General features: G+C 35.4%; 1 protein-coding gene across 4 annotated transcripts; it reads right to left on the minus strand.

The window, feature by feature from the left end:
- Positions 1 to 871: 871 nt before the first annotated feature.
- On the minus strand, positions 872 to 21,908 carry LOC140036512 (uncharacterized protein At3g06530-like). 4 transcript variants are annotated; one of them, XM_072078200.1, is made up of 39 exons: positions 21,608 to 21,908; positions 21,302 to 21,515; positions 21,114 to 21,209; positions 20,749 to 20,866; positions 20,501 to 20,668; positions 20,012 to 20,182; positions 19,571 to 19,626; positions 19,334 to 19,435; positions 19,098 to 19,246; positions 18,864 to 18,949; positions 18,536 to 18,664; positions 18,270 to 18,344; positions 17,883 to 18,051; positions 17,070 to 17,209; positions 16,887 to 16,979; positions 15,891 to 16,071; positions 14,494 to 14,594; positions 14,240 to 14,383; positions 13,992 to 14,145; positions 12,502 to 12,635; positions 12,148 to 12,229; positions 11,891 to 12,053; positions 11,493 to 11,568; positions 11,214 to 11,387; positions 11,056 to 11,127; positions 10,867 to 10,971; positions 9,876 to 9,965; positions 9,176 to 9,387; positions 8,827 to 9,040; positions 8,552 to 8,734; positions 7,289 to 7,384; positions 7,103 to 7,170; positions 6,682 to 7,033; positions 5,624 to 5,839; positions 4,564 to 5,250; positions 4,076 to 4,479; positions 1,893 to 2,145; positions 1,525 to 1,695; positions 872 to 1,392 (listed from the first exon to the last, which is right to left on the minus strand). In XM_072078200.1, exons 1-39 carry the CDS (start codon positions 21,765 to 21,767, stop codon positions 1,162 to 1,164), a joined length of 6,489 nt encoding a protein of 2,162 aa, XP_071934301.1. In that variant the 5' UTR covers positions 21,768 to 21,908; the 3' UTR covers positions 872 to 1,161. The 4 variants fall into 4 exon arrangements, with proteins under 4 accessions (XP_071934301.1, XP_071934303.1, XP_071934302.1 ...); XM_072078202.1 differs by lacking the exons at positions 21,114 to 21,209; positions 21,302 to 21,515; XM_072078201.1 differs by lacking the exons at positions 21,114 to 21,209; positions 21,302 to 21,515; positions 21,608 to 21,908 and adding an exon at positions 20,963 to 20,985.
- Between the last annotated feature and the right edge of the window lie 1,448 nt (positions 21,909 to 23,356).

Consider the following 23,356-nt stretch of genomic DNA (forward strand, 5'->3'; position numbering starts at 1 on the left):
TTTCGTCCATTTCCATTGTAGTTTGTGAGTGTTTTTTTTTTTATATAAAAAAGTAGATACTCTGACAATATGATATGTGTAAAATAAGAACGTAGTAATTGAAAATTTTGTCAAAAAAATATTTCAAAATTTTTTTCAAGAAAACTTGCAAACCTGATCGTTAACAATTTAACACAATGCATTGTAATATACCCACCCAGAATATATGCTACTCTTGTTACCTTATTATGCAAAAATATGCTATTAACAGAATGCAGCAATCATTCCATTACTTCTGTATATTCAATGAACGATTAGACTAATAAAAGTCAGAATGGATTTGAGATTTTATAGAATAAAGCGTTCAAATTTTGCATCACGAACCAAAGTAAAAATTTGGATACAATTCAAGAGTGCAAGGATTAACCCCTCGATACATTGATAATCAATCCACGGTATCAATGAAAATTCAGTTCTGTGACTAGAAGAATCCTAGTAGTAGCAGACATTTTTATGTCTTTTATCATCATCTAATTTTCAGAAATCAAGTGCACATATAAACAACAAAAGACTTGCGCATAATAAGACTTGAATCCAGTATGTTCGAAGTTGAGAATTGCACTGGTTTCAAAATGCTAATTTATCAATGAAAGGCCCAGAAACAGACCCGAAATTATAGCTGTGATGAAGACAGGATTTAACTTTTTGATGGTCCAATGCCAGACAAGATGAATCAACAGCTACGGATATTTCCTTTTTAACATATATATTCAGGCAGCATTTTTACCATTATCATAAATTAAGCGCGACTATTTTACGAGTAATTCTATTTATTGGATCTGCCTTGGAGTACATGTCAGAAGGAACCCATACCAATGTTCGTGAAGACAAGTTGGCAAATATTCACATATTACCAAATCCAACAACCGTGGTCCTCCAGCAAATTTGCCTATTCGTACAGGTAAAAGAGGAAAACAAAACTAACCCCACAAAAGTGCTACCCTGAGAAAACTGGAAAAGCAGCTATATAGCCTGCACAAATTCCTACACAATTGTGTCGTCAATATGTACAAGAAACTATCAAGCCTATAGCTTCAAAAATATGAGGTACATCGCCAAAATTTTGGTTTTTAACTCGCTCGGTGAAGACATTTCCAAAGGCACTTGTTTAAGTGCACAACATTAGAGGTATTGTCGAAGACTTTCACCACTCATGAATTCCATCTCTTTAAGTATCTCTTGCGCAAGAGTTTTTACAGGTAATTCAACATCCTCAAGCACCTCGCCAAGGAATGGAATGGTTTCCGGTAGGAATACCAGATATTCTTCTTTTAGATTCTCTACCAGATATTTGACAATTCTCAGACCCAACATGCGGGCCCGTACCTTTTCACTTCGAGTATGCATCAGCACCTGCATAGATTTTTCAAAATGTAAAGACAAGCGCGAGCACATTACTAGGAAGATTAAGCAATGTACTAAGACATTTCCATTTTTAATAAAGATGACTATGCAGTAACTGAACAATTAAATGCTTGTCATCACCTCATGGTTCAGGGGCTTCCAGAGAAGGTCAGAGCCGGCAGTAACAGCCATCTGGCCAACACAAGCGACCAATGAATCATCGACTTCCTTTATGGATGGTACATCAGGATGCTGTTCTAGAGAAGACGGTGGATCTTTGAGAAGCTGCGAGACAATTGGTTTCAGGAGGACCTAAAGAAACCAAAAAAGTAAACTAATGAGAGCAGCAACAAGCCAGACACTATACTGTAGATAAAGACGCTGCTGAGATTACAAACACTGAGGAAATTAAACTGTCTGTAGTTGTACATAATGCCTGCTACTCTCCAAGGGAACTAATTAAAGTAAAAGAAGGAACGGATAAAAAAAAATGAGGAGGATCTGATTGCCTGAAAGTTTGATGTATCAAGATACTTAAGGTTCCCAGTATCATAAAGAAAACATTTATGCAGCGATGATAAAATCAATGCCCGTAGGTGCCACAGTCCAACAGATAATTCATCGCCTGAGTCTTTTTTCTCATCCACTGCCACCTGAAGCTTCACCTTCTTCTTCTTTCTAGTTAAAGTAACTTGCGTATCTTCACTGAGATGATGCACACAACCATCGAGCAAGTACTTGAAGTAAGGAACAAACAATGATCTGATGGAAAAATTTCACAATCAACAACCAAGATCATCTCAAGATAAAACAAACAATAGAGCTAGAAATAAAAGATAATTGTACTGAAGGAGAAAATTTACAACTCCTTAAACATTGGATCAAAGAAAAACTCGTGTGCAAAACACAAGTTCTCAAGTTTTGCTTGAATACCTAGGTACAACGAATCAATAAGAACATTTAGTCAGGAAATTGGTAATATTCTACTGTAGTCCCTTCTGGTTGGTCATCCCAAAAAGGATGAGATAGGAAAATTTATTCCACCACCTGCAACATAGCTCTACATAAAAGAATATACCAGTCCCTGAACTCTTTAGACTAGCCTTTCAGAAGATTATCTAGCTCTACAATAAAGATTTCCAAACTAAGGCTCCCCCAAAAATGATGTGACGGCAAATATGAGACACCCCAACAGTCGGAGAGGGCATATTTTGAATATTAACAATGATTTTGGACCTCATAGTATTGCAAATAAACCCGGAAGAACACCAAATGTGTGACCCAAAATACATGACAATATTTGTAGAAGGGGGCTTGACTTACAACCCATCTAAAACAAGAAGAGACCAGAAAACAACATTTAGAAGCAATATACGTGAAAGCAGCCAAAAACTACTAGTTTATCAGTTAAAATTCTATGCAGACACGCAAACACACATGTATATGTATATTTATATGGGATAATTTCAGAAACCTCCCTTGAGGTTTTTCCTAATCACACCTAAAGTTTCTGAAATCACACTTAGAACCCTTAGAATGACAACTTTTGTAATAAAAATAGTATTAAAATATATTTAGGAGAGAGACTAATATATTCTTCTACGTTTGCCCTTTTGCAAGTTGATTTTTGAAAACTAGAAGATGAAAATAAACACAAGTTGATTCTTTTTCTGCCCTTTTCATATTTCTTATGCAGGAAAATGCAAGAAAAAAGAAAAAACATTTATGTTCGATTATTTAAAAGTAATAACAAAATGCCATAAAAATTGAAAAAATCATTCAGTTGGAGAAGAAAAAGGCTAGGATGCAGTTGAAATCATGAATAATGCATAATATTAAATATACCTATAATGGTGTTCAATTATCAAAAACAATATTTTTGAAAAATTGGTTAACAAATAGTATTCAAAAAATTTTATTTGCATTCTATCCAAAACTTTGGCACAGATCTTATAATGGTCATATGAATCTACAAAAATTATACAATTCAGCAGTTGTAGTACTTCCACCCCCTCAATTTCTATGTAAATATTGCAGTCCTATTTGTTTTTATTTTCATCTTCCAAAATTAAAAAATCAACTTACAAAAGGGCAAAATTGGAAGAATACTATAGTCCCTCTACTAAATATATTTTTTAATATTATTTTACATAAAAGGGCTGACATGTTACAAAGGTTGTCATTCTAAGGGTGTTAAGTGTGATTTTAGAAACTTGAGGGGTGTTAGGTGTGATTAGAAAAAACCTCAAGGGAGGTTTTTGAAATTATCTCTATTTATATATCAGAATATTCCCTATAAAATGATTTAATTGTTTTGTGCAACAAATTAAAGATCACTAGACTGCTGGAAGCCCATGAAACAAATGTGACAATCTTGTAATCTTTTCCCTAACATCTTCAACCTGCTGTCGTAATCAAATATGGAAACAACTTAAATAGAAGTAAGAAAAAAGCATTCCATTTCAGAGATCATAAACCGAAATCCTAGTCAAAGTGTTAACTTCTGGTAAAGTACTAAAAAGCAACTTATGGTGTATCCTATGACTGAGCTTGACCTTAGCATGCATTGCCAAGTAACTTCAGCTTGTAATTCTGGAAAATAATTTACTGGCTTATGTATCACCTATTAATACAAAATTTAATGGAAATCTAAGAAAACGTTCATGTTGCAAGTATGAGCAAATGGATTTACCTATGGCTTTCAGCAAGTTTATTCACCAAATCATAGAACGATATAGCACGCTGAATAGTTTTTCTTCCCTCCCTTTCTTCCGTGTATGATCCTGACCACTCAATACTCTTTACAAAAAGTGGCTTGAACATTGTTTCTGTAAGTTTCATAGTCAGAGAGACCATAGAACTAATCACTTTTTCCTCCACAACATGAATATCTTTGATCGAATCAGGATGCTGACAACGAAGATCAAGAGCCAGCAGACCAAGATCAAAAATTTGCACATGATAAGTGCTGATAGTAGATCTATCCATTGCAGTCACCATATTCTGAAGCATTTCAAATACAGCAGACACACTTGATCCTCCACACTTTACAGCATCAGTATATATCCTCAGCAAAGGAGGAAGTAGAAGTCGAACCTGCTCAAGGAAATATGGCCAAGAACAGGTTCAGAATTGCTCCATAATATAGGAGGTGCAAAAGATTATGATGGAAAAACTTACAGGAATTTTATCAGTTACAAGCTTCCGAACCACATCAGCTTTCAAATTTAATTTGACATCTCCTGCAAAAGCATACCAAGGATGCAACACAAGAAGTTCCAGAATATCACCAAGATATGGGTTTAAGAAACCACCAAGTTTATCGACAACAGCCTCTAGGCTAATGAGGACAGACAAGAAAACAGAGTCCCTCATAGTTCTCGATGCAGTAGAAGAACTGACATCATGACTTTTGGATTCTTCTGCAACAGGCACAGAAATATCTCGTGATCTGCTGAACATGCATGCCATGATACCAGGGAGCTCAGACAGGGCCCTCGGACCAAGTACATGAATGAAAGCACTGGTTGCACGAAGGCAACCAGAAGAAACAGCAGAATTGTTTGAACAGATGTTTTTACTGACAGATTTGAGACACATGCCAAAAATTGGATTATCCGAGGGGAATCTGTAGGCCAATACTTCCAATGTTGAAACAGCAGTGAGTTTCAATGAAGCACCACCCGAGTTATCATCTGAACCATCAACTAACTTCAATATTTCCAAACACAATTCATCAAAGGATATCTGTGCACTCTCATCAAAGTGAAGCCATGAGTTTCTAAGGCTTCTCTTAGATTGCCGTCTTTCCTGAAGTTTGTTGATGGTGCCACTTTCTTTTACCTTTTCAGATAGAAGCCCAAGAGCCTGTTTCCACAAGAGAACATATTAATATATGTGAATTAGAGAGCAAGCAAAAAGGAATCCATAGAAACACAGGCATGCTGATTGGAAAAAAAAGAGGAAATAGGTACAAGACTCTGCATATGACTACTTGCACCACATAGCTTAAACGTTCGGTAAACAATCTAACAAAATCACCATCATCAAAATCAAAGGGCTGATTGTCTACCATAAATATCACATGATCCTTCGTGTTAAAGTAAACCAATTAAGTAGTGAAGCATAAATCAACTATACAAACTGAGAAGGCAGGGTTGACATTATTCAAGAGAGAATGAAATTTCTCTAACAGACACAAAAAACCACCATTACCAGACAACACAGAGACTCCTCTTACCTTCTTTCTCACATTTTTGTCATCATGTCTCAGCAATTGAATGATCACTTTGAAGTATGACAACGGTACCAGGCCCTCAGCAATAGTCTTCAAAACAACACGACAGTGGTCCTTTAGTCCATTTTTTGTAGCCAGAGAAACACCTATTCGCTTTTTTCGTGCATTAACCCAATGTAGAAGATAAACAACTTGCTCCATAAGAGCTCCTAGTGTTGTCTGCAGAGCAAAGATACAACATTCAGGTCAAAGTTACAGCACATGGAGGGAATCAATTGCTCCATAAGACTGTCTTTCTTGATACAATACTTGAGAATTGAGCAAAAACAAGAGGAACACAAGAGGATTATATACTAAACAAAAAAAAAAAAAAAAAAGACTCCATCTGGCAAAACAGCAGCACCAATGTGACAAGTCCCTCAATTCCAGACATGGTACTGAAGATCAAATTCCATCACTACAGATTAAGTAATAAATATGAAGACTTGATGTTCATTGTAGTATTAACCGAAGGATATAGTTCCAAGATAAAAAAGCCAGATGAATGGCCCTTCAACCAAGAAAATGTTGATCGAAATTTGCATCACTCAAACATCCTTGTGTAAGAACCAATCAAGTCTATTGATTCAGTATCTTCATTGAATTCGACCAAGAAAACCTATACAAGGATCACAAAAGGTTTAAAAACTGGATGTATAATGTATTATTGTCAAGTGCACCTCTGTAAGCCTCTCAACCAATGGCAATGACTGATACATCTCACCAATAAAACCCACCCCCCCCCCCAAACAATAGCAACAAAAAGCTGAATTCTCTACATCAGAAAAAGCTTCAAACCAAATGTAAAATTTATGAAATCAAAACATCATAAAATAATACAATAGCACTTAATAAGTGAAAGTACTAGAATCTACTAAGACAAGGGAAAATATGTTCCAAATTAGCTCAAAGGATGGACAATCTAAAGCCCAGTCACGTTCCTTATGTTTGAGCTTTTCATCATAAACTACAATAATCCTAATCCTTCATCGAACAAAATATCAAACAGAACATAAACAAACCTGAATTGAATCTATATCTTCTCTTGAATCAAGCAGGAAAGAAATCTCAGGATCTTGCAGTTTCTCTAACACAAACTGCATTGCAACTACCAACAGCATATAATGTTGTTCATTCCAAGGACTGATTCCTATTCTCTGGAGCAGCAATACGAGTGAAGAAAGCCATGTCATGCATGAATATTGTGCAGATAATTGCCTGGCAAATGAATACTCCCATTTTGTATTGATTACAGTTATCATGGCATCTATAGAAGGCTCTCCATCAAAAAAGGTGAATAGACTCTCGTTTGAGACTAAGGAATGAAACAGGAGGAACAATAACGAACCAAAGCTTCTGCTCTCTCCCAGATTCCTGTAAAAGAAGATTGTAAACAGAAGCTCAAACTATAGACCAGCACCGAAAGTAGTTCCTTTCTTATACCTCAAGAGGCATACAATGATTGAGAGCCTCTGATGCTGGGAAACTTGGGGCAGTACATCAACAAAGATCTGAAGGAGAAAAATTCTAGCCACATTAGAATACAAGCAAGCAAAATCAAGTCTATGCAAACAGTTACTGCGACTGCAGAATACACGCATACCATAGAAGATCCAATAATTAGATTACCTGAAGCAACTTCTCCATGTCACCAGTCCTTGACAACCAAAATGGGACAACTGCAGATATGAGGTCTTCAAATACACGTTGTGAATAAGAATCCCACTGTAGGAGAGATTTTATTAAGTTCAGACATGCTATGAGAAAACACAAACTTGGATTTGAGGGTTGAGAAGTAAACAAATGTACAGCCAACATATAATGCTTCAAACACAAGCAACACAATCCTGTAGGCACAATAGTTGTAATGCAGCATGAAAACAGGCATACAACTAAGAAGGAACCCCAAAAAAAAAGTTGAATACAAAAAACACCCTTGTGGCTAAGCCATTGTAAATATTAACTCATTATGGTTTGGAAACCTAAAATTTAACACCTAGGGTTTGGGATTAAAGTGAAACCGTTAGTCTTCTTGTTAAATTTAGTAGACAAAAGGTTACATTGGTCATTTGATTATTAGGATAAGTAATATATTAAGGGGAAAAAAGAGTCTTCTCCCTCTCTTCCTCCTTATCCACCACCTCCTCCATCCTCAATAATCTCTCTCGCACTGCCCTCCTCCGCCCTTTCTCACTCTCTTTCTCCTCCAATACCACCCCACACCCTGGCTCACCAGCACCCCAAACCCACTGCCACTTTCCACACTACCCTTCTCCTCTGCCCATTTCTCCACCTTAAAAGTCTTATTTCTTTCCTTCTCCTTTCCACTTTTTTTTTGGCATAGATATGAATTTATCACTAACCCTGCTGCTTGAAGTCAGAATTGTAACAATGTCCCAGAGTCTGTACTTTCAATTTCACACCAAAGATGAAGTATGTGGACTTCAAGTTTATTCACATAACCAAAAGGTTTGAAGAAAATTTTGAATTCAATTCACAGCTTGTGAGCCTTAAGTGAAACAGTGCAGGTCCCCACATATACTCGTATTCGTACAAATCAAGAAATTTGTTTGATCTGTTTTGGTTCTGGTTTTCTGCATGTTTGCGTTGCGGTGTTCAGATTAGGGATTGCACAATTGGGAAGATGATGAAAGAAAATATAATATTGATCTCGTCCCCAACTTATTGATATTTTTATCTTTACCTAATCTCAAAGGACAATTTGATAATTTCATCTTAACTTCAATGAAATATCTTGACAATTCTAATTTGACCATTAAATCTAACAAAAATACTAACAGTTTCACTTTAATTGCAAACCATAGGGGTTAAATTATAGGTTTTGAAACCACAGGGAGTTAAAAGTGTACAATTGTAACTAGAATGACGAACCTGGCTCACAGCATATTCACCAGTGACATTCAGTATGTCCAGAATGTGGTCCAAAAGTTTATCTGGTATGATCTTTGCAACAGTGGAGAACAATGAGAGCACATGATTGCGCGTGGATGTGTCACTTGCCAAACTAGCACATTTAACCAGCAGTTCCAAGTCGAACACATGGGAAATGTCATCCTGGAATTGAACATAAACATGACTCACTATGTCGAAACTAAGTGCAACTGCATGATACTGAACAATATTGAATCCCAGTGGAAGAGAAAAACCTGTTCTGGAGAATCCTTTACGGTTGATGAAGCAATGTCTTCCAAGATTAATAGCAATGCCTGTTTAATGTAAACTCGACTGCTGGAAACAGTCTGAGAGACTCCAGATGATGCCTCGATATGTTTGCTGGCTTCATCCACTGTCCCAAGCACCCCCTCATTACTCATACAAATCAGATGAAGAAGTTTAAACAATGAACCCAGAAGAGAAGATCTACATATAAACAGGAAACTAATGTGAGCATAAGTGAATTTGTTTGACAATAAGTAGAAAGGAATAATCAGAGCACTTTATCAACAACAGCTGGAAGCAAATAAGGTAGAGCCATTCATATTCCATTAGACAAACCTGTTTTCCATGTTCTTTTTTAACATCAATATGTCAAGCAGAGAGCCAAGGAAAGAGATTGCAATCTCTCCTTGCTGAGACAAATCACCTAACATATCAGAGTCCTGATGAGTAACTGGTTTCTTTTTCTTCTTCGCAACAGCAGAACCACTAGAACTACTTATACAACCTGCTGCGAAATCAAGCATCTTGCTCACAACCAAATTGCTAATCTGCATAAACCAATTTGCAATAAGTGAATCGTGGTACAGAAAGTACCTGTAGACAAATCCTTAAAGAGTCATTCAGCTAACAAGTACTGAAATGGCAAAGAACAGGGAGGCAGAAACTGTTGACTTACAAGATGAATATGTGACAAGAATGACAAGACAAAAACATTTCCCATAAATTGTTGATCTAAGTAAATCTCAACTCCTAAATCCTTCATGATACCTAAAAGATTACTAGTCCAAGAAACTCGTCATATTATGAGCAACGAAACCATTTATTGAACCATCTAAGTTCACCTATTTAATCAACACTTCTTCCATCTCTGCCAGAAACCACTAGGTCTATAATATGAAATCAAAATATTTTCAAAGCAGATTTAAAACCAAATATCCACAAAACAAATAAATATTTCAACAGCAGGACAAACAACAGAAAGACGACATAAAATAAAAGCAGAATGAAGAAACATTTCAGATAAACGGGAACACACATTTATCCGTAGCAAGGCCTCTGTAGAGGAGTTCTGCACATCAGCATTCCCACTCCGGAACAGAATAACAAGAGATCTGAAGAGAATTTCCTGCCAAAAATGAACCAAAATTAAACTTCATGACAGCAATGTATTGTCTCCAAAACAAGAAAGCAATAAACAACTAAGTTGATCCAAATTCAGTAGGTATTTCTCATGTTCCTCAACTCCATGAAAAAAAAGTCCAGATATTCACAAAACAAAATAGTCGACTGTTGTCAAAGGTTAAACTCTAGTTCTGCATAAATATTAAGCAGAAGAAAGGTGACAATTTTCTTACTCTTGAGAAGTAAGTGTACAAGCATATTGCTCATCATTTTGGTGAACATCATTCATTATAATATCTAATAGCTCAAAAACTTAAACTTGTAAAGTCTTTTATCTAATTAATCAATCAAGGCACTTTATGGACTTTAATAGTCAATTACTTTTATTGGTATAGAATTTTACCACACACTATTTTCTACCTTGACATTGTCTCTTGACATTCTTCTTAATTTTTTGTTATCTCTTATTATTTCAAACTGGAGTTTTCCAAAATGAGAATGAAGGATAAGAAATTACTAAGCCACCAGCATTTAAAGAGAATAAAAATTGACCAGTGAAATAAGCTAATGTTAATCCACATAGCACATAAAAAAACACAAGATATTGAACTCCATTTACGACAATTGATGCAGACACAAACGATCCAAAACAAACAGCTACATGTACCAGTACAACAAACAACAAATTAACAACTGCATATTTTGCACAAAGTAACAACACATCTAAAGTAGGAAAATGCCAACTAAAGCACTATAATCTCAGACTAAACCATCAGCTATTTGTTCTTTCCACTTAACACATATATATGGAACGTATACAACAACTATGGAAAAATGCTATACTAATTATTCAGTTAAAAAATAAATAATAATAAGCTAGTGGCCTGAGGGCAGATGATTTGCACCTGAGTTTCAGCCTTTAAACCTCCATACAAAGAACTATTAAGATTCTTCAAAAATGTTAAGCAAGGCTCCACCACAGCTGGGTCTTCAGATACACTTCCATTTATCTGGAAACAAATCGCATAGTCATAAGTAAATTACTTCAATTATTAGGCAAACAAACAGCAGAGCTTACCATATCAGTGACTCACCTCCAATGCCTTAACTAGCAAAAGATCGTCAAATTGATTTCCATCAACTGGCGATGCAGGCATTGTACAAATCTAAAACAAAGACAACAAAATACTCATGATAACATCCTAAAGAATAAATAGGAAATATTGCAAGAAGGCATATATCAGAAATTTACCTCCAGCAGAAGGCACAGGATGTCAACATCAGTTTTTGACAATTTCTGACCTAACTTATTGTGCAAAACATGATATTGGTACCGCCTTTCCAGAAGATCATGAAGCAATGATTTCACACCAGTAATTTCTGTAACTTTACTTCCCAAACCTTTGAGCAAAGAAAGAACTTTCAGCTGCCATAGGCGACAAAACCCGTAAGTGTTCAAGTGAAATCCTCGGTACAAATCAAATTGTTTTACACCATGAAAGCAGGATTAAACTCATTTCAATTATCCAACCTTTGCAAAGGCAGGAAGCCCTAATGCTGAGCCTAACAAGAAAACCAGGAAGTCATCCTTTGTCGACGCATCAAACCTGGAAATGACAATAAAAAAGGGACCGTTAAGTAAATTGACAAATTTATTAACGAAACCCATTAAAAAAATTCTAATAATGATAATAAGTTTGAGCTGCTTTTTGAAAGTCCAAAGTAAATGCTGTATCAATTTTTAAGGAAGATGCCAGCAAAATCAACAAGAAGCAACATAAACAGTTCGATTCTCCAGTATGGTGAAATCAGAAACTTGTTTCACCAAGTTCAGGGAATGCCTGGGTGCCAAGATAATTCCAATGAAGGTGATCCAGTAGCATTCAATAACAAAAATGTTGATGAGCAAATAAGAGAACTAACAATTACCTCTTTCCAATATTCGGTTGCACTAAAAGGTTATCAGTAGAGCAGCTGAACAAAGACTTGAAAATAGATGGAAGAACATTCTGGTCTGATAATATTAGCTTCTTCTGCTGAACCACCAGGCTGAAGAACTCCCCAAGAAAGTAAACCCAAACAGCACCGTTTCCTGATAACTTTCTATATCAGACAAATCCCACTTGAAGAAAGAGAGAACACGCAAATGCAACACACCAAGGAGTCTTTATTGCAAAGTGTCATACCATTTTTACATCCAGAGGGGTTAACACGTGACCACACTGTAAATAATCCTTCAATGCAGCTAATGGCAGCCATCCTTACATCCTAGAGATAGAAGAATATTCATCATATGGAAAGCAAAAGCTACTCTGATAACTTTAGTTAGACGACAACTTTCAAAGGGGTGCACTGCAAAATTCCATTTCTTGGAATTGATCAAGGAAAAACAAGTTCTTTACTCAGCCAGATGAATTGACATCCTAAACGTTGAGGACACAAGCATATGGACAGTAGATATGACAGTCCTTATACTAATTTTTATATTGTGCTCGATATTCCTGTCAAGATTACAATGGCTGTAAAAAAAATGTGCTAACCTGATCATTACTAGCCAGAGGGACAAGAACAGAAGGAAATTCAGCAAGCACTTGAATTCCTAAATTCTCATCTGACTGAGAAGAAAGATGCACGAAGGAATGAAGACTCTCAACTTGGACTCGTGAACAAACCCCTGCAAATTTTCAAACCACCCAAAATGTCCAAAAGACAAGAAATTATGATTCAAAAGCTACAAGAAAAACTTTTTTTAACAAATAGAATAGGTAAAGCATATCAAACAACACACTAAAAAGCTAATTTACCACTTCTAACTCACAGAGCAAGTCTTTTACTTCTATATATCAACTCCAATTTGTTTCTAAAAATAAGCTTCCTAGCGTCTGTCCACAATGCCAATAATAACAAAGACCTTAAGCTTCAGCTCTTCATAATACCAAAGGTTAACCATCAAAAACACAATCAATTTTTTGTATGTGATTTATGCATATAATGATTATAATTCCAATCTTTTACAAGCAACGTGTACTTAAAGTTTAATGCGTAATATTTCTAGTAATATCTGCCAGAATTATGCATGCTAAAGTTTTCATAAGCTACATGTGCCAAAAAATTGTTGATGTAAAACATATTTTACAATATTTGTTATCAGGTTCGCAACTAATATATCTATAAACCTAAGCAAAAAGCAAAACTCATGCAAATAATCATAAGAAGCATAATTCTTCTTGCTTTCAAAACTTCTTTCAGGATTGGACTGAGATTAGTGTTTGCAAGATTTATAGCCTAGGAGGTATGCTAGCTTCTATACTACTCTGCTAAATATAATCCTAGCAGTTTAGAGTGATATAATTATTTTAAACCTACGACCAAACATTGAGAAAAATGCAATTAATGATCATTCCAAGCAGTCCTACAAATAATAAACAATTTCCCTGTCCTCTTGTGATTAAAAAATTAAAAGAGTGAATTGTAATTCAATACAACCCCATTAATTCACAAAATGGTTGCAAAAGAAGGGGCTGGAAGTGACAAAAGAACAACCAAGGAAAGCATATATGATAAAAAACAGATTGAACTCAAAAAGAATTGCTAAACTACTCAAATTTTCTAGTTTAATAACTGGCAACATAATCAATTGCTCAACAGGAAAAAGAAGTGAATGGGTAACCATAAAGAAGTTTTCAACAATTGATCATAGCTGATATGGCATACTATGCAGGCAAAGCATTTCCGAGGCTCTAACCTTACTAACATTTGGATTGCATATCAGATTACAAAAGGTATTATAATATTTCTATATCTGTACATTATAGTTTCAGAACATTATACTTCAAAAAAGCTATCACCAACAGAGATCATTAAGTGCTACAGAGATCAGACTCAGAATTTTCAATCTAGGAATAAGCTGCATTCTTTACAAAGGCAAATGCATAATAATCTAATCTGTGCATGTAATGAAAGATATAAATTTGACAGGATAAGACAAACAATCATGACAGCAAGAATAAAAGGATTGCCTAGCAGAAACCTTCTTCAGTGAACAACTTTGGGAGAAACTCAGACAACGAGGATTTGCACTTGGTGACAAGGTGAGTAAGGTGCTTCTTGAAAAGTTGACTTGACTGAGATGCAAAGAATACATAAAGGTTCTTAAGCTTGCATAACCATATTGCATTTTTATCCTGCAAAAACAAAAGAGGACCACATTCAATAGGGAAATTTACTTAGAAAAGTCAAATGTACTCACAAGTCAAAAGGATCAGCAACAAAACTAACAGCGTCAGGTGCTGCAGTAACAAATGCCTCCACCAATCTCCAAAATAAACAAACTAGGATCTCAGAAGCCAACTCATTGACGCTGCTGTCAAATAGACGCTCGACAAACATTCTGCAATCCCCATCCAGCATTCTTAAGTTGGACTGCAAAACAAGTTATCAAAATCAGCCATGCAACGTAGTATATAGCTAAAAAAAAAATGCCATAAAATTTGATAACAAAAAATAATTAAAACAATCTTAAAGTCTCGTACCGCTTCTGCAAAAGCAACATTCCCAGTTGACTCCAACATTTCCCACTCACGTTGAAGGATTGGAAACAAGGCATCATATAATGCAGAAAACTGAACAAAATCTGGCAAACAAGAAAATGGATAGGAAAGGCGGGTGTAAGTTTAGCATAGAAGCAAATAGATTTAGAGACTAAAGTTTGCATAAACACTATGCACTACAGAAGGCAAAACTTTAAACGTCGCCCAACAGGAAAAACGCAGCATAATTGTCCACGCTAACGGTGTTTGACTCCAATCCTTGAAAAAAAAGTGTTTGACTGAACTTAAAAAATAACAATATACAAGGACAAAAAACTAGGTCATGACTTTTGGCAATAAAAGGTTCTAATGAAGACATATTTTTATTAAGGCTATACTAGATTAACAAACAAAAAGATAAAGATTCAGAACTGCCTCGACTATAGATTGAGGGATATAATGGACAACGGAAAGATCTGGAATTTCATGAAAAAGTCAACACAAAAAGGTTGAGAGAACTTGCTCTAGACTGGAAAGTAGCTGTTTGGAACACATCAATAGAATAACTAGATAAATTTGACTTGTGGATACTGTTACAAACACCAAAAACACGAAGTAATAAACATACAGCCACCCAACACAGAGGAGAATAAAAATGGAAAGCCAACATCCTACTAAGTTCAACACAAATAGCATCACATCCAGAGAGGAAAAAGAAGACTAGGCCAGATGTTCAACCTCCAATTAATAATATTTTCAGCCTTTTAGCAATCATTATAGATAAGCTTAAGTTCATTGCTTTTCTTTAGTATAAAGATATCATTGGTGAAAACAATCACATCATGATAAAGAAGTGTTCAAGACGAAAGATGGCAACGTCTAAATGGGGAGTCAAGGAGGACCTCTGTAGAACATTAACATAAAGTCTAAGCAAAATTAGCTCTCCACGTCCAACCTAACTTCATTCCTACCTTTTACTTTTCCAAATTTAACCTTCATACTGTCTCGAAATAGACCGCCAAAATAAATCAACAAACAATTGGCCAATGGATAACATCAGTAGCATCCACTAGCACAAACATCATGAACCCCCCCCCCCCTTTTCCCCTAGAAGAAAAAAGATCAACAGACATCAGTCACAATGCACTCACAAGTTGTAACAAAGTAGAGAACATTCTGATAAATGTTGCATGTTATAAGTGAGCCTAGGAGTTGAAATATCAATAAATAGGTTTCTGTTATACAAAAACGATTAGCAGTCACCATTGTTAATTTCTCCTACATGCTCATGAAAGAACTGTTACACAATCTGAGAACATCTAGTTATAGCTTTCTGAAGCCAACAATACAGGTAGTCTATAGGCTAACAGTGAGGAAAAAAGTAAGATACAGCAAGTTACCTAGTTTTGGAACCATAAATGATTGCAAAAGGATTAAAAAGAGCAATGTTTTTGATAGCTGGAATCTACTGGAGCATTCCAAAAGCCAAGGTATCAACTCTTCATGGTGCATCCGAAAATTTTCTGCTAACTTGCCGATATTATCCAAATTTACTGAAGACATACGCTCAAGTCCAAATTTCTGCATCAAATTGAGATCTGACTGCTCAGTAATTCATAAACTCTTGGGACGATATCTAGAAAGATCTTTAATGACCCACTTTACTTGATATCTGATATCTTGACCCAATACCAACTATCTATATACGAGAAATTGCATAGGACAATGTCTGCTCAAACAAGGTAAAAAAATCAGCCAACAGTACTTAACGTTACTGTGTTTTCCATGATAATAATGTAATTCAAGTACAGCTTCAAAGCAAGGAACGGGATTTCACTTTGCCTTGATGTCCAGCTTTAAATCAAAGACATATAGTCAGGTATTAATTTCTAATTAGACGGTGCACCTGTCTAAAAAAAATCTCTGAAAAAAAAATGGTATAGATGATGGGCAATACAACTACCATTAAAGCTACATTTATAACCATGTTTCCAGTCTACAACCGAAGAAGGATTACATGCTTGGACAACCACCTCCAACAGTACCTAACTTTGTTATCATCACAACTTCCAAAAAGCTAGATTTGTTTCCACTCACTAAAAGAAAGCAAAAGGGTCCCTCCAATAAGTATTATAACCACAAAAACTTCAGCCAAGACCCTTCTTCAGACTCGATAGATTATAAGGGACATCAATTAAGCATACTTCCATTCTTTTCCAAATAAAACGAATATAATTATACTCATAAAGAGAGGAAAGGAAAATTCTTTCATCCAGTGGATGGACATATCTTGCACTGAAAGATTTTTCGTGGTACATTCCAGGTTAAGAAAGACCAATTTAGAGCAATAGGCCAATAAAGATAGCAACAAGGCTATGGCATTGAGGGAAAATTACCTCCTTTGACGAGGAAAGACCGATTAGATTCCTATAGAAAGGCCACTTCAATCCCTTGGCTAGTTCCAAAGCTTTCAAATTCACTCTTTGTGTCTAGGTAGGCACCAAAGAGAGAATAGAAATCAACAAAAGAAGAAAAATTATGCAAACTCAAAAAAAAATCATTCTGATCTGTAAAGGAACCTTTGGTAGGATAAGAACTAGAGGAAAAATCATTGTTGCTAGAGGTTTCATGTATTCATCTTGATCTTTAAAACTTGTGATTGCTAGCTGCAAGCATGACACAGCAACTTCACTGGCTATAGATGCTTCATTAGATGCACCTGCATTATTTAACAGGAACGTAAAAGCAATGCATAAAAGATATCTTCAACGGAAAATACTGTTTAAGAAGAGTGCTACTTATACAATGCTACTTGATAACACTACCAACTCATGACAAGTATATCCAAATTTTTCTTAAAAACTGTGAGCATATTCAGATCATTAGAACTACTTTGCACATTTGTAATGGCTATATTCAAATAGAAATTGAACCCTAAATTTTGCCAGATCCAACTATCACTTGATGGTTAAAAGCTCCAACTTCAAAGAAATGGCCACAGATTATTTTATGCGATTAGTCACCGTTAACAATTATGAGTCCTTACATGCATAGAAACCATAAAATGAGTGTACCCGCTTGACATGTATTTAGCACATTAAAATTGTCAAGCTTGAAGAAAATTCAGTGAAGTAAAAAATGTAGAACCTGCAATGTCTGTTCCTTCTAGGTTATGTCATTCATTATGCAATCAGCTGTGTTATCCCCTATATCACCCACTCAACAGTGCAGAATGTAGAACATGCACCACATGCAATTGTTTCGAGGGACATGTTAAAGCAAAGTGCATTCACCCATCAACCAAATTTTAATGCATCTACTAAACAACAGAATGTAGAACATGCACCATATGCAATTGTTTCAAGGGACGCATTAAAGCAACGCACACTCACCCATCAACAAAATTTTAATGCATCTACTAAGCACACTCTGGATGGTGCCAAGAAGAATTGAAGGACTTATCATGTGATCTAGACTCTGCACATTTAAAGCTGCTTGAATAACAGCCAGATCATCATCTTGAAGTCGACGCAGTACTGCATCTTGAACAATGTCGAACATCTGAACAGCCAATAAAGCTAGTGTTAAGCAGCGAAAAGGAGGTGGGTGCAAAAATGAAGATTGGATCTTGCATCCACTAGACACGTAAAACTTCAAACACCAAAATAAAACTTAAATAACAGAGACAATGAAACATTAATATCCCACAAAGGGAGATTTCAAAAGCTACATACAAAAAATTTAAACTACACAATTATGTTGAAAAATTAATATATCACCTTCGAATTAACAGCCTTATATCTCAGAATTCCACCTGCATCCAACCCCAACAGTGCAGAACGGCGTACCTCAGCCTGTCAATAAAAATATAAGTCAAGAAAACTGCAACCTGGGTGTCAAGAATATCCAGGACATAATAGATAACATCGATCTATATAATTAAATTACTAAGAAATAAACAAACGTCAATTGCATCTGGTGAGAGCATGATTTGCTAAGCTGTGGACAAGATTGAATCATCTTTACTGAATGGAAGAAATGATACCTTTGGATGTTCGAGCGCAAACCAAGTTTTTGAATCAGGAAATTCTAATGAGAAATCACCATCTCCATCTAAAATCCTGGAAAGGATTTCATGTTTTGATCCATCTTTTCCAGATTGCACTTCAGTATCCTAGATGGAACAGAAAAATCAACACCAAATAGGAATATTTGTTCAATACAAGTTACCTCCAGGAGAAAGAGAGGTTCAATTGAAATATGTACACATGAATTTGCACCAGTAGACAAGTGTGCGTGCCTTAGCATGTGACTGTCTGCATTTTTATAATGTTGAAATAGAAATAAAACTAGAGAATTAAGACCGAATAAACCTGAAGAATCTTGTGAATAGCTTGGCGTAGCTCCATGGGATATTTTTTATATAGAGAAACTAGAATTTCCTTAGGTTGGCTTCCCACTACAAAATGCAAATTGCACAGTGAGACAGAATAAAGCTTAATAAACACCAAGAAAAAAAAAAGAGAATTCAAGAAAAGAAAAGCCCTGAATACAAATCTTGACACAAAAACAGCAGAAAGAATGCTCTGATGTTCAAAGAGGATAACCTGATTCCGAAGCGTTTGACTGATCCATCTTTTTGGATATAGTTGAGCATACTTCCAGCAGTTTGGAGACCACATGATCAACATGGAATTTCAAAGGAATGGACTCCAATAATGAAATCAAAGTGCAATGGTAGTTCTGGTCAGCAAAACTGCAGGTACGAGACTTGGTATTCAGGAAACAGTACTTTTGTTGAAGTACATACATAATACATTTGGAAAGCCATGAAATTCCCAACCTGTACTCAGAACTGTACTGAAGAAGGGAGTCCAGGAACACAGTCAGGAACTTGTCAATATTGAACTCCTCAGTCAGTCCACCAAGAACCTCTGAAATACATCTTCAAATTCAAAGGCAAAAACTTGATACATTAAGCATTAGAAAGATATAAACAGATATTCACACCAAGAAAACAGTATCTATTACTTTTATGTATTTCTGCATGCACCAAAGTCTAAAGGTATTTGAGAAATACCTGATTTTTACAAGGATATCAACACTGTTCCTGGGAATCTCCTTCAGACTTTGCAACTAATAATTTCAAGAGGAAGTGAGGACAGAAATTGACAGATGGTAAACAGAACCAATCAAACAAATATCTCCAATTTCACATAATAGAGTTCTTTAGCCACCATCTAAGTATTTAAAATAATGCCAACGACACATTAACAACAATCCCCATAACATCACAAACAAATTAAAGCAAAATGACATCACCAGATTATATGCAATGAATACTTGTTGCATTAACTTCCATGCTTTTCTGTGTCTAATCTTGCACCAGGAGCTTAAGGAAGAACAACAATACTAAAGGAATATTAAATTGAAGAAAAAGACATATTCAGAAAGCTTAACCCACAAACCAATCAGGATAGTCTCATTTTGTTAGCATGCCTGACTAAGAGTTTAATTGTACCTGAATGATATTAATCAACGCCATCAATGACATACGAACCCATTGCAAATCATTTGCCTGTTTTGCACAGTCTTCAGCAACAACAACGACCAAGCGAATCAACGCTCTACGAGGTTCACGAGCTAATGCCACTTTTTGGGCTAGCAAACCAACAATCATCAGTGCCCCTGCCTAGTAACAAGGAGATCACAATCAGTAGAAAAAGGACATAATTAATGCATATATGGTCAAACATACGTGCATGTACTTACACATAGAGCGTTATATGTTCTATCAACTCTTAATACAGGTTGCATAACAACAAACAACAAAATATGCAAATTTAACTGGCATGAATTTGGACCAAGTCACATGAAGACACGAGAACGTGGGAAAAATATATCATCAAGTTCCGCAATGCATCTGATCCCACACTTGTACATCCACACCCACACAACATGCCAATCCTCACGCACCCAAACCCAGAGAGAGAGAGAGAGAGAGAGAGACCTTCTGTTGCAGTTTCTCTTTGGGACTGGATTCAAGTCTAGAAAGAACATATTGAAGAATTATCCTCAGAGCATCACTGTTAACAGCTGGCGATGAGCCCAGAACCTCCATCATAATTGCGGTACAAAAATCAGCAGCAATCTTTGGTTGAATCTTCTTTGGCCTTGCCTGTAGAATTTACAAAGTTCACACAATTATAACAGGAGTTCCAAAAAAAATTAACACCACACACAGAAATAGCTACTTACATATTCAGAAATGGCATCCAAAACGCCCAGATCCCGCATGCACTGATGCACAATAACCTTCCTAGGTGGTGGTGCACCTGATGCTTTGACACCATCCAGAAAGTTCCATCTACCATTTCTGCATCAAACAGAATTTGGGAGTTCTAACTATCAAAATTTATTTTTTTTAGATTTTTGCCACATACAACACAAGCACATACGTATACACACATACACACACATAGATGGATCACCCAATGTGCTGCTCTTGCTCCATTTTAACCTTTTTAACAACAGAACTTGCAGCAGAATGGCAAGCACCTAATTGTGTTGCACTTCACAGCACGCATTCACATATTTAAAGAGATCAAAGTAGAGCTCCTCACCCTGTATCAATTAATTGCAAAATTCGAACAAACTCATGGGTGTCATGGTACGGCAAAGTACATAAAATCAGTTCTTCTGGGTTGTAGATATGAATCCTATATTTGAGCAAAAAATCAAAAGTGAAAACAACGTCAGGAGACCGTAGATAATGACAAGGCCAGCAGGAAATAACAGTAGTAACTCTTACTTGTATCTACGTATCAAGTACTCAAGTGTCCTTCGAGCAGCGACTAATTCAAAATGGTCAGACAATAACCTCAAATATGAAGAAATGTCATTATTAATTTGATTATTTTTGTCAATACCCATTAGCTCCCTATCCAACTCCCTACTCTTGTGACCGAATAATGTACTCTTGTAGTTCCTAAACCTCTCTTCTTTACTAATTAGAATCTCCAAACCTGAAAAAGCGATGATAAACACATAAACTCCAGAAGTGCAAATAATTCAAAAGCGAATATTGAGAATTGATAAAGACATTAATTTGTTGTACCGGAGAGAGCAAGGCTAAAAATGGTGTCGATGTCGATGTCCGCAGCATCTTTGGGATTAAATAGAATAGAAGGTCGAGTAAAGGGTTTCTTGGGCGGCTCAGTGTCGACTTTTACCACTGACTTGAGTGCCTGTAACTGCGAAGCTATTGAAGTCCCCATTCTTGTTCAGTACTTGAAATATCTATAGGTTCCTTCAAAAATATTTCGGGAAACTGAAGAAAAGATTCGAAAGAGGTGTTGCCGCAGGGTGGAGAACGGTGGACGTCAAAGGTTTATGCGGACCAACCGCCCATGAAAGATGGCGCAAGGGTTTAGGGTTTTTCCAGTTAAGCGGCTGTTCGGTTTGGGATGCGGGAAAGCGCCACTGTACAGCCCGGGGTAATTTTTAAAATTGGAAAATAGATGAGAATCAAATTATTGATTATCACTGCCCCCATCTATAAATATAGGTTCGCTTACCCTTTTACATTTGTTTCAAATTATAGGCATACTTTAATTTTTTTTTTTTAAGGATAGTTAACGTATAAATTTATTGTTTTGTCTATAGTTAATGTGCATCTTAATAGACAAATATAATATTCTAACCATTTTATTTGTTTCGAATTATAGGCACACTATATCGATAGTTATTGTGTATCTTAATAAGCAAATATTTATAATATTCTAAACATTTAAAAGTAACAGAGGACCGACATGTAAGAAAAATACTAAACATTGAAAATTATGTTAACTACCTTTGTTAATGTGTATAAAAGTGTGAAAATAAGCCTATCTTTATGAGACAGAAGAATTATGTGTGTATATTGCATCATCTCAAGTTAGGACAAGTTTAAAAGAATAAACTTTGATTAATAAGAGACATAATAAGTGTGTTTAGGTAGGTAATTATTAAAAATATTATTTAAAATAATTATTGTATCACTTTTTTATGTTGTCATGTACGTAAAATAAAAAAGATAATTAAAAATATAAATAAATGATTTAAAAATATACTTATAATATAAACAAAATAATATTTTGAAAAACTTAACTATCTAATATAGAAAGAGAATATATTAGTATAGAAAGAGAATATAACTAATATAATGTCTACTTCTTGTAATGTTACAAAATTTTCTCTCAACTATTTCATTTTGTTGTAACAAAAGTGGAGGATAAAACATGACATTGGATGCAATTATATGACTAATAAGTAATATTTTGTCGAGCCTAGAAGGTTACTAGTTTTTTTTTTTAATTTAGATAAGTTTCCGGCATTTTGTTGTTGAAAATTCGACTAACTACAGTATTTTTAGAATGCATGAATTTACCCCATTGCCCTCTAAAACTGTTTGAAAGCCATTTATAAGGCAAAATTTTATGGGATAATTTTAGAACCTTTCTCGAGATTTCTAATAATTTCACTTGTCTACCCTAAGATTTATAAAATAACACTAACATCCCTATAGTGTCCTATTAAAGAAAAATTACTCATATACCATCGAATATTATATTTTATTGGAAATTAACATCTGACAATTAAGTAATTAGGGCACTAATTAATTGTTAATAACCAATAAACAAATATAGTTGTTGGGATTTTTTTTAATGATGAACAATAGCCAATTGCAAAATGTTGCCAATTGATGTGCTAAATATTTGTTCACTCTTATAAATTGATACATCAAATAGTAACTCGTTTGGATTTTTTTGTACTCTCAAAAATCTTTACAATTACTTTGCAATTATACTTGCAATATTTGTTCTTA

The sequence above is a fragment of the Coffea arabica genome, chromosome 2e (genome assembly GCF_036785885.1).
Source record: "Coffea arabica cultivar ET-39 chromosome 2e, Coffea Arabica ET-39 HiFi, whole genome shotgun sequence".
Lineage (NCBI taxonomy): Eukaryota > Viridiplantae > Streptophyta > Magnoliopsida > Gentianales > Rubiaceae > Coffea > Coffea arabica.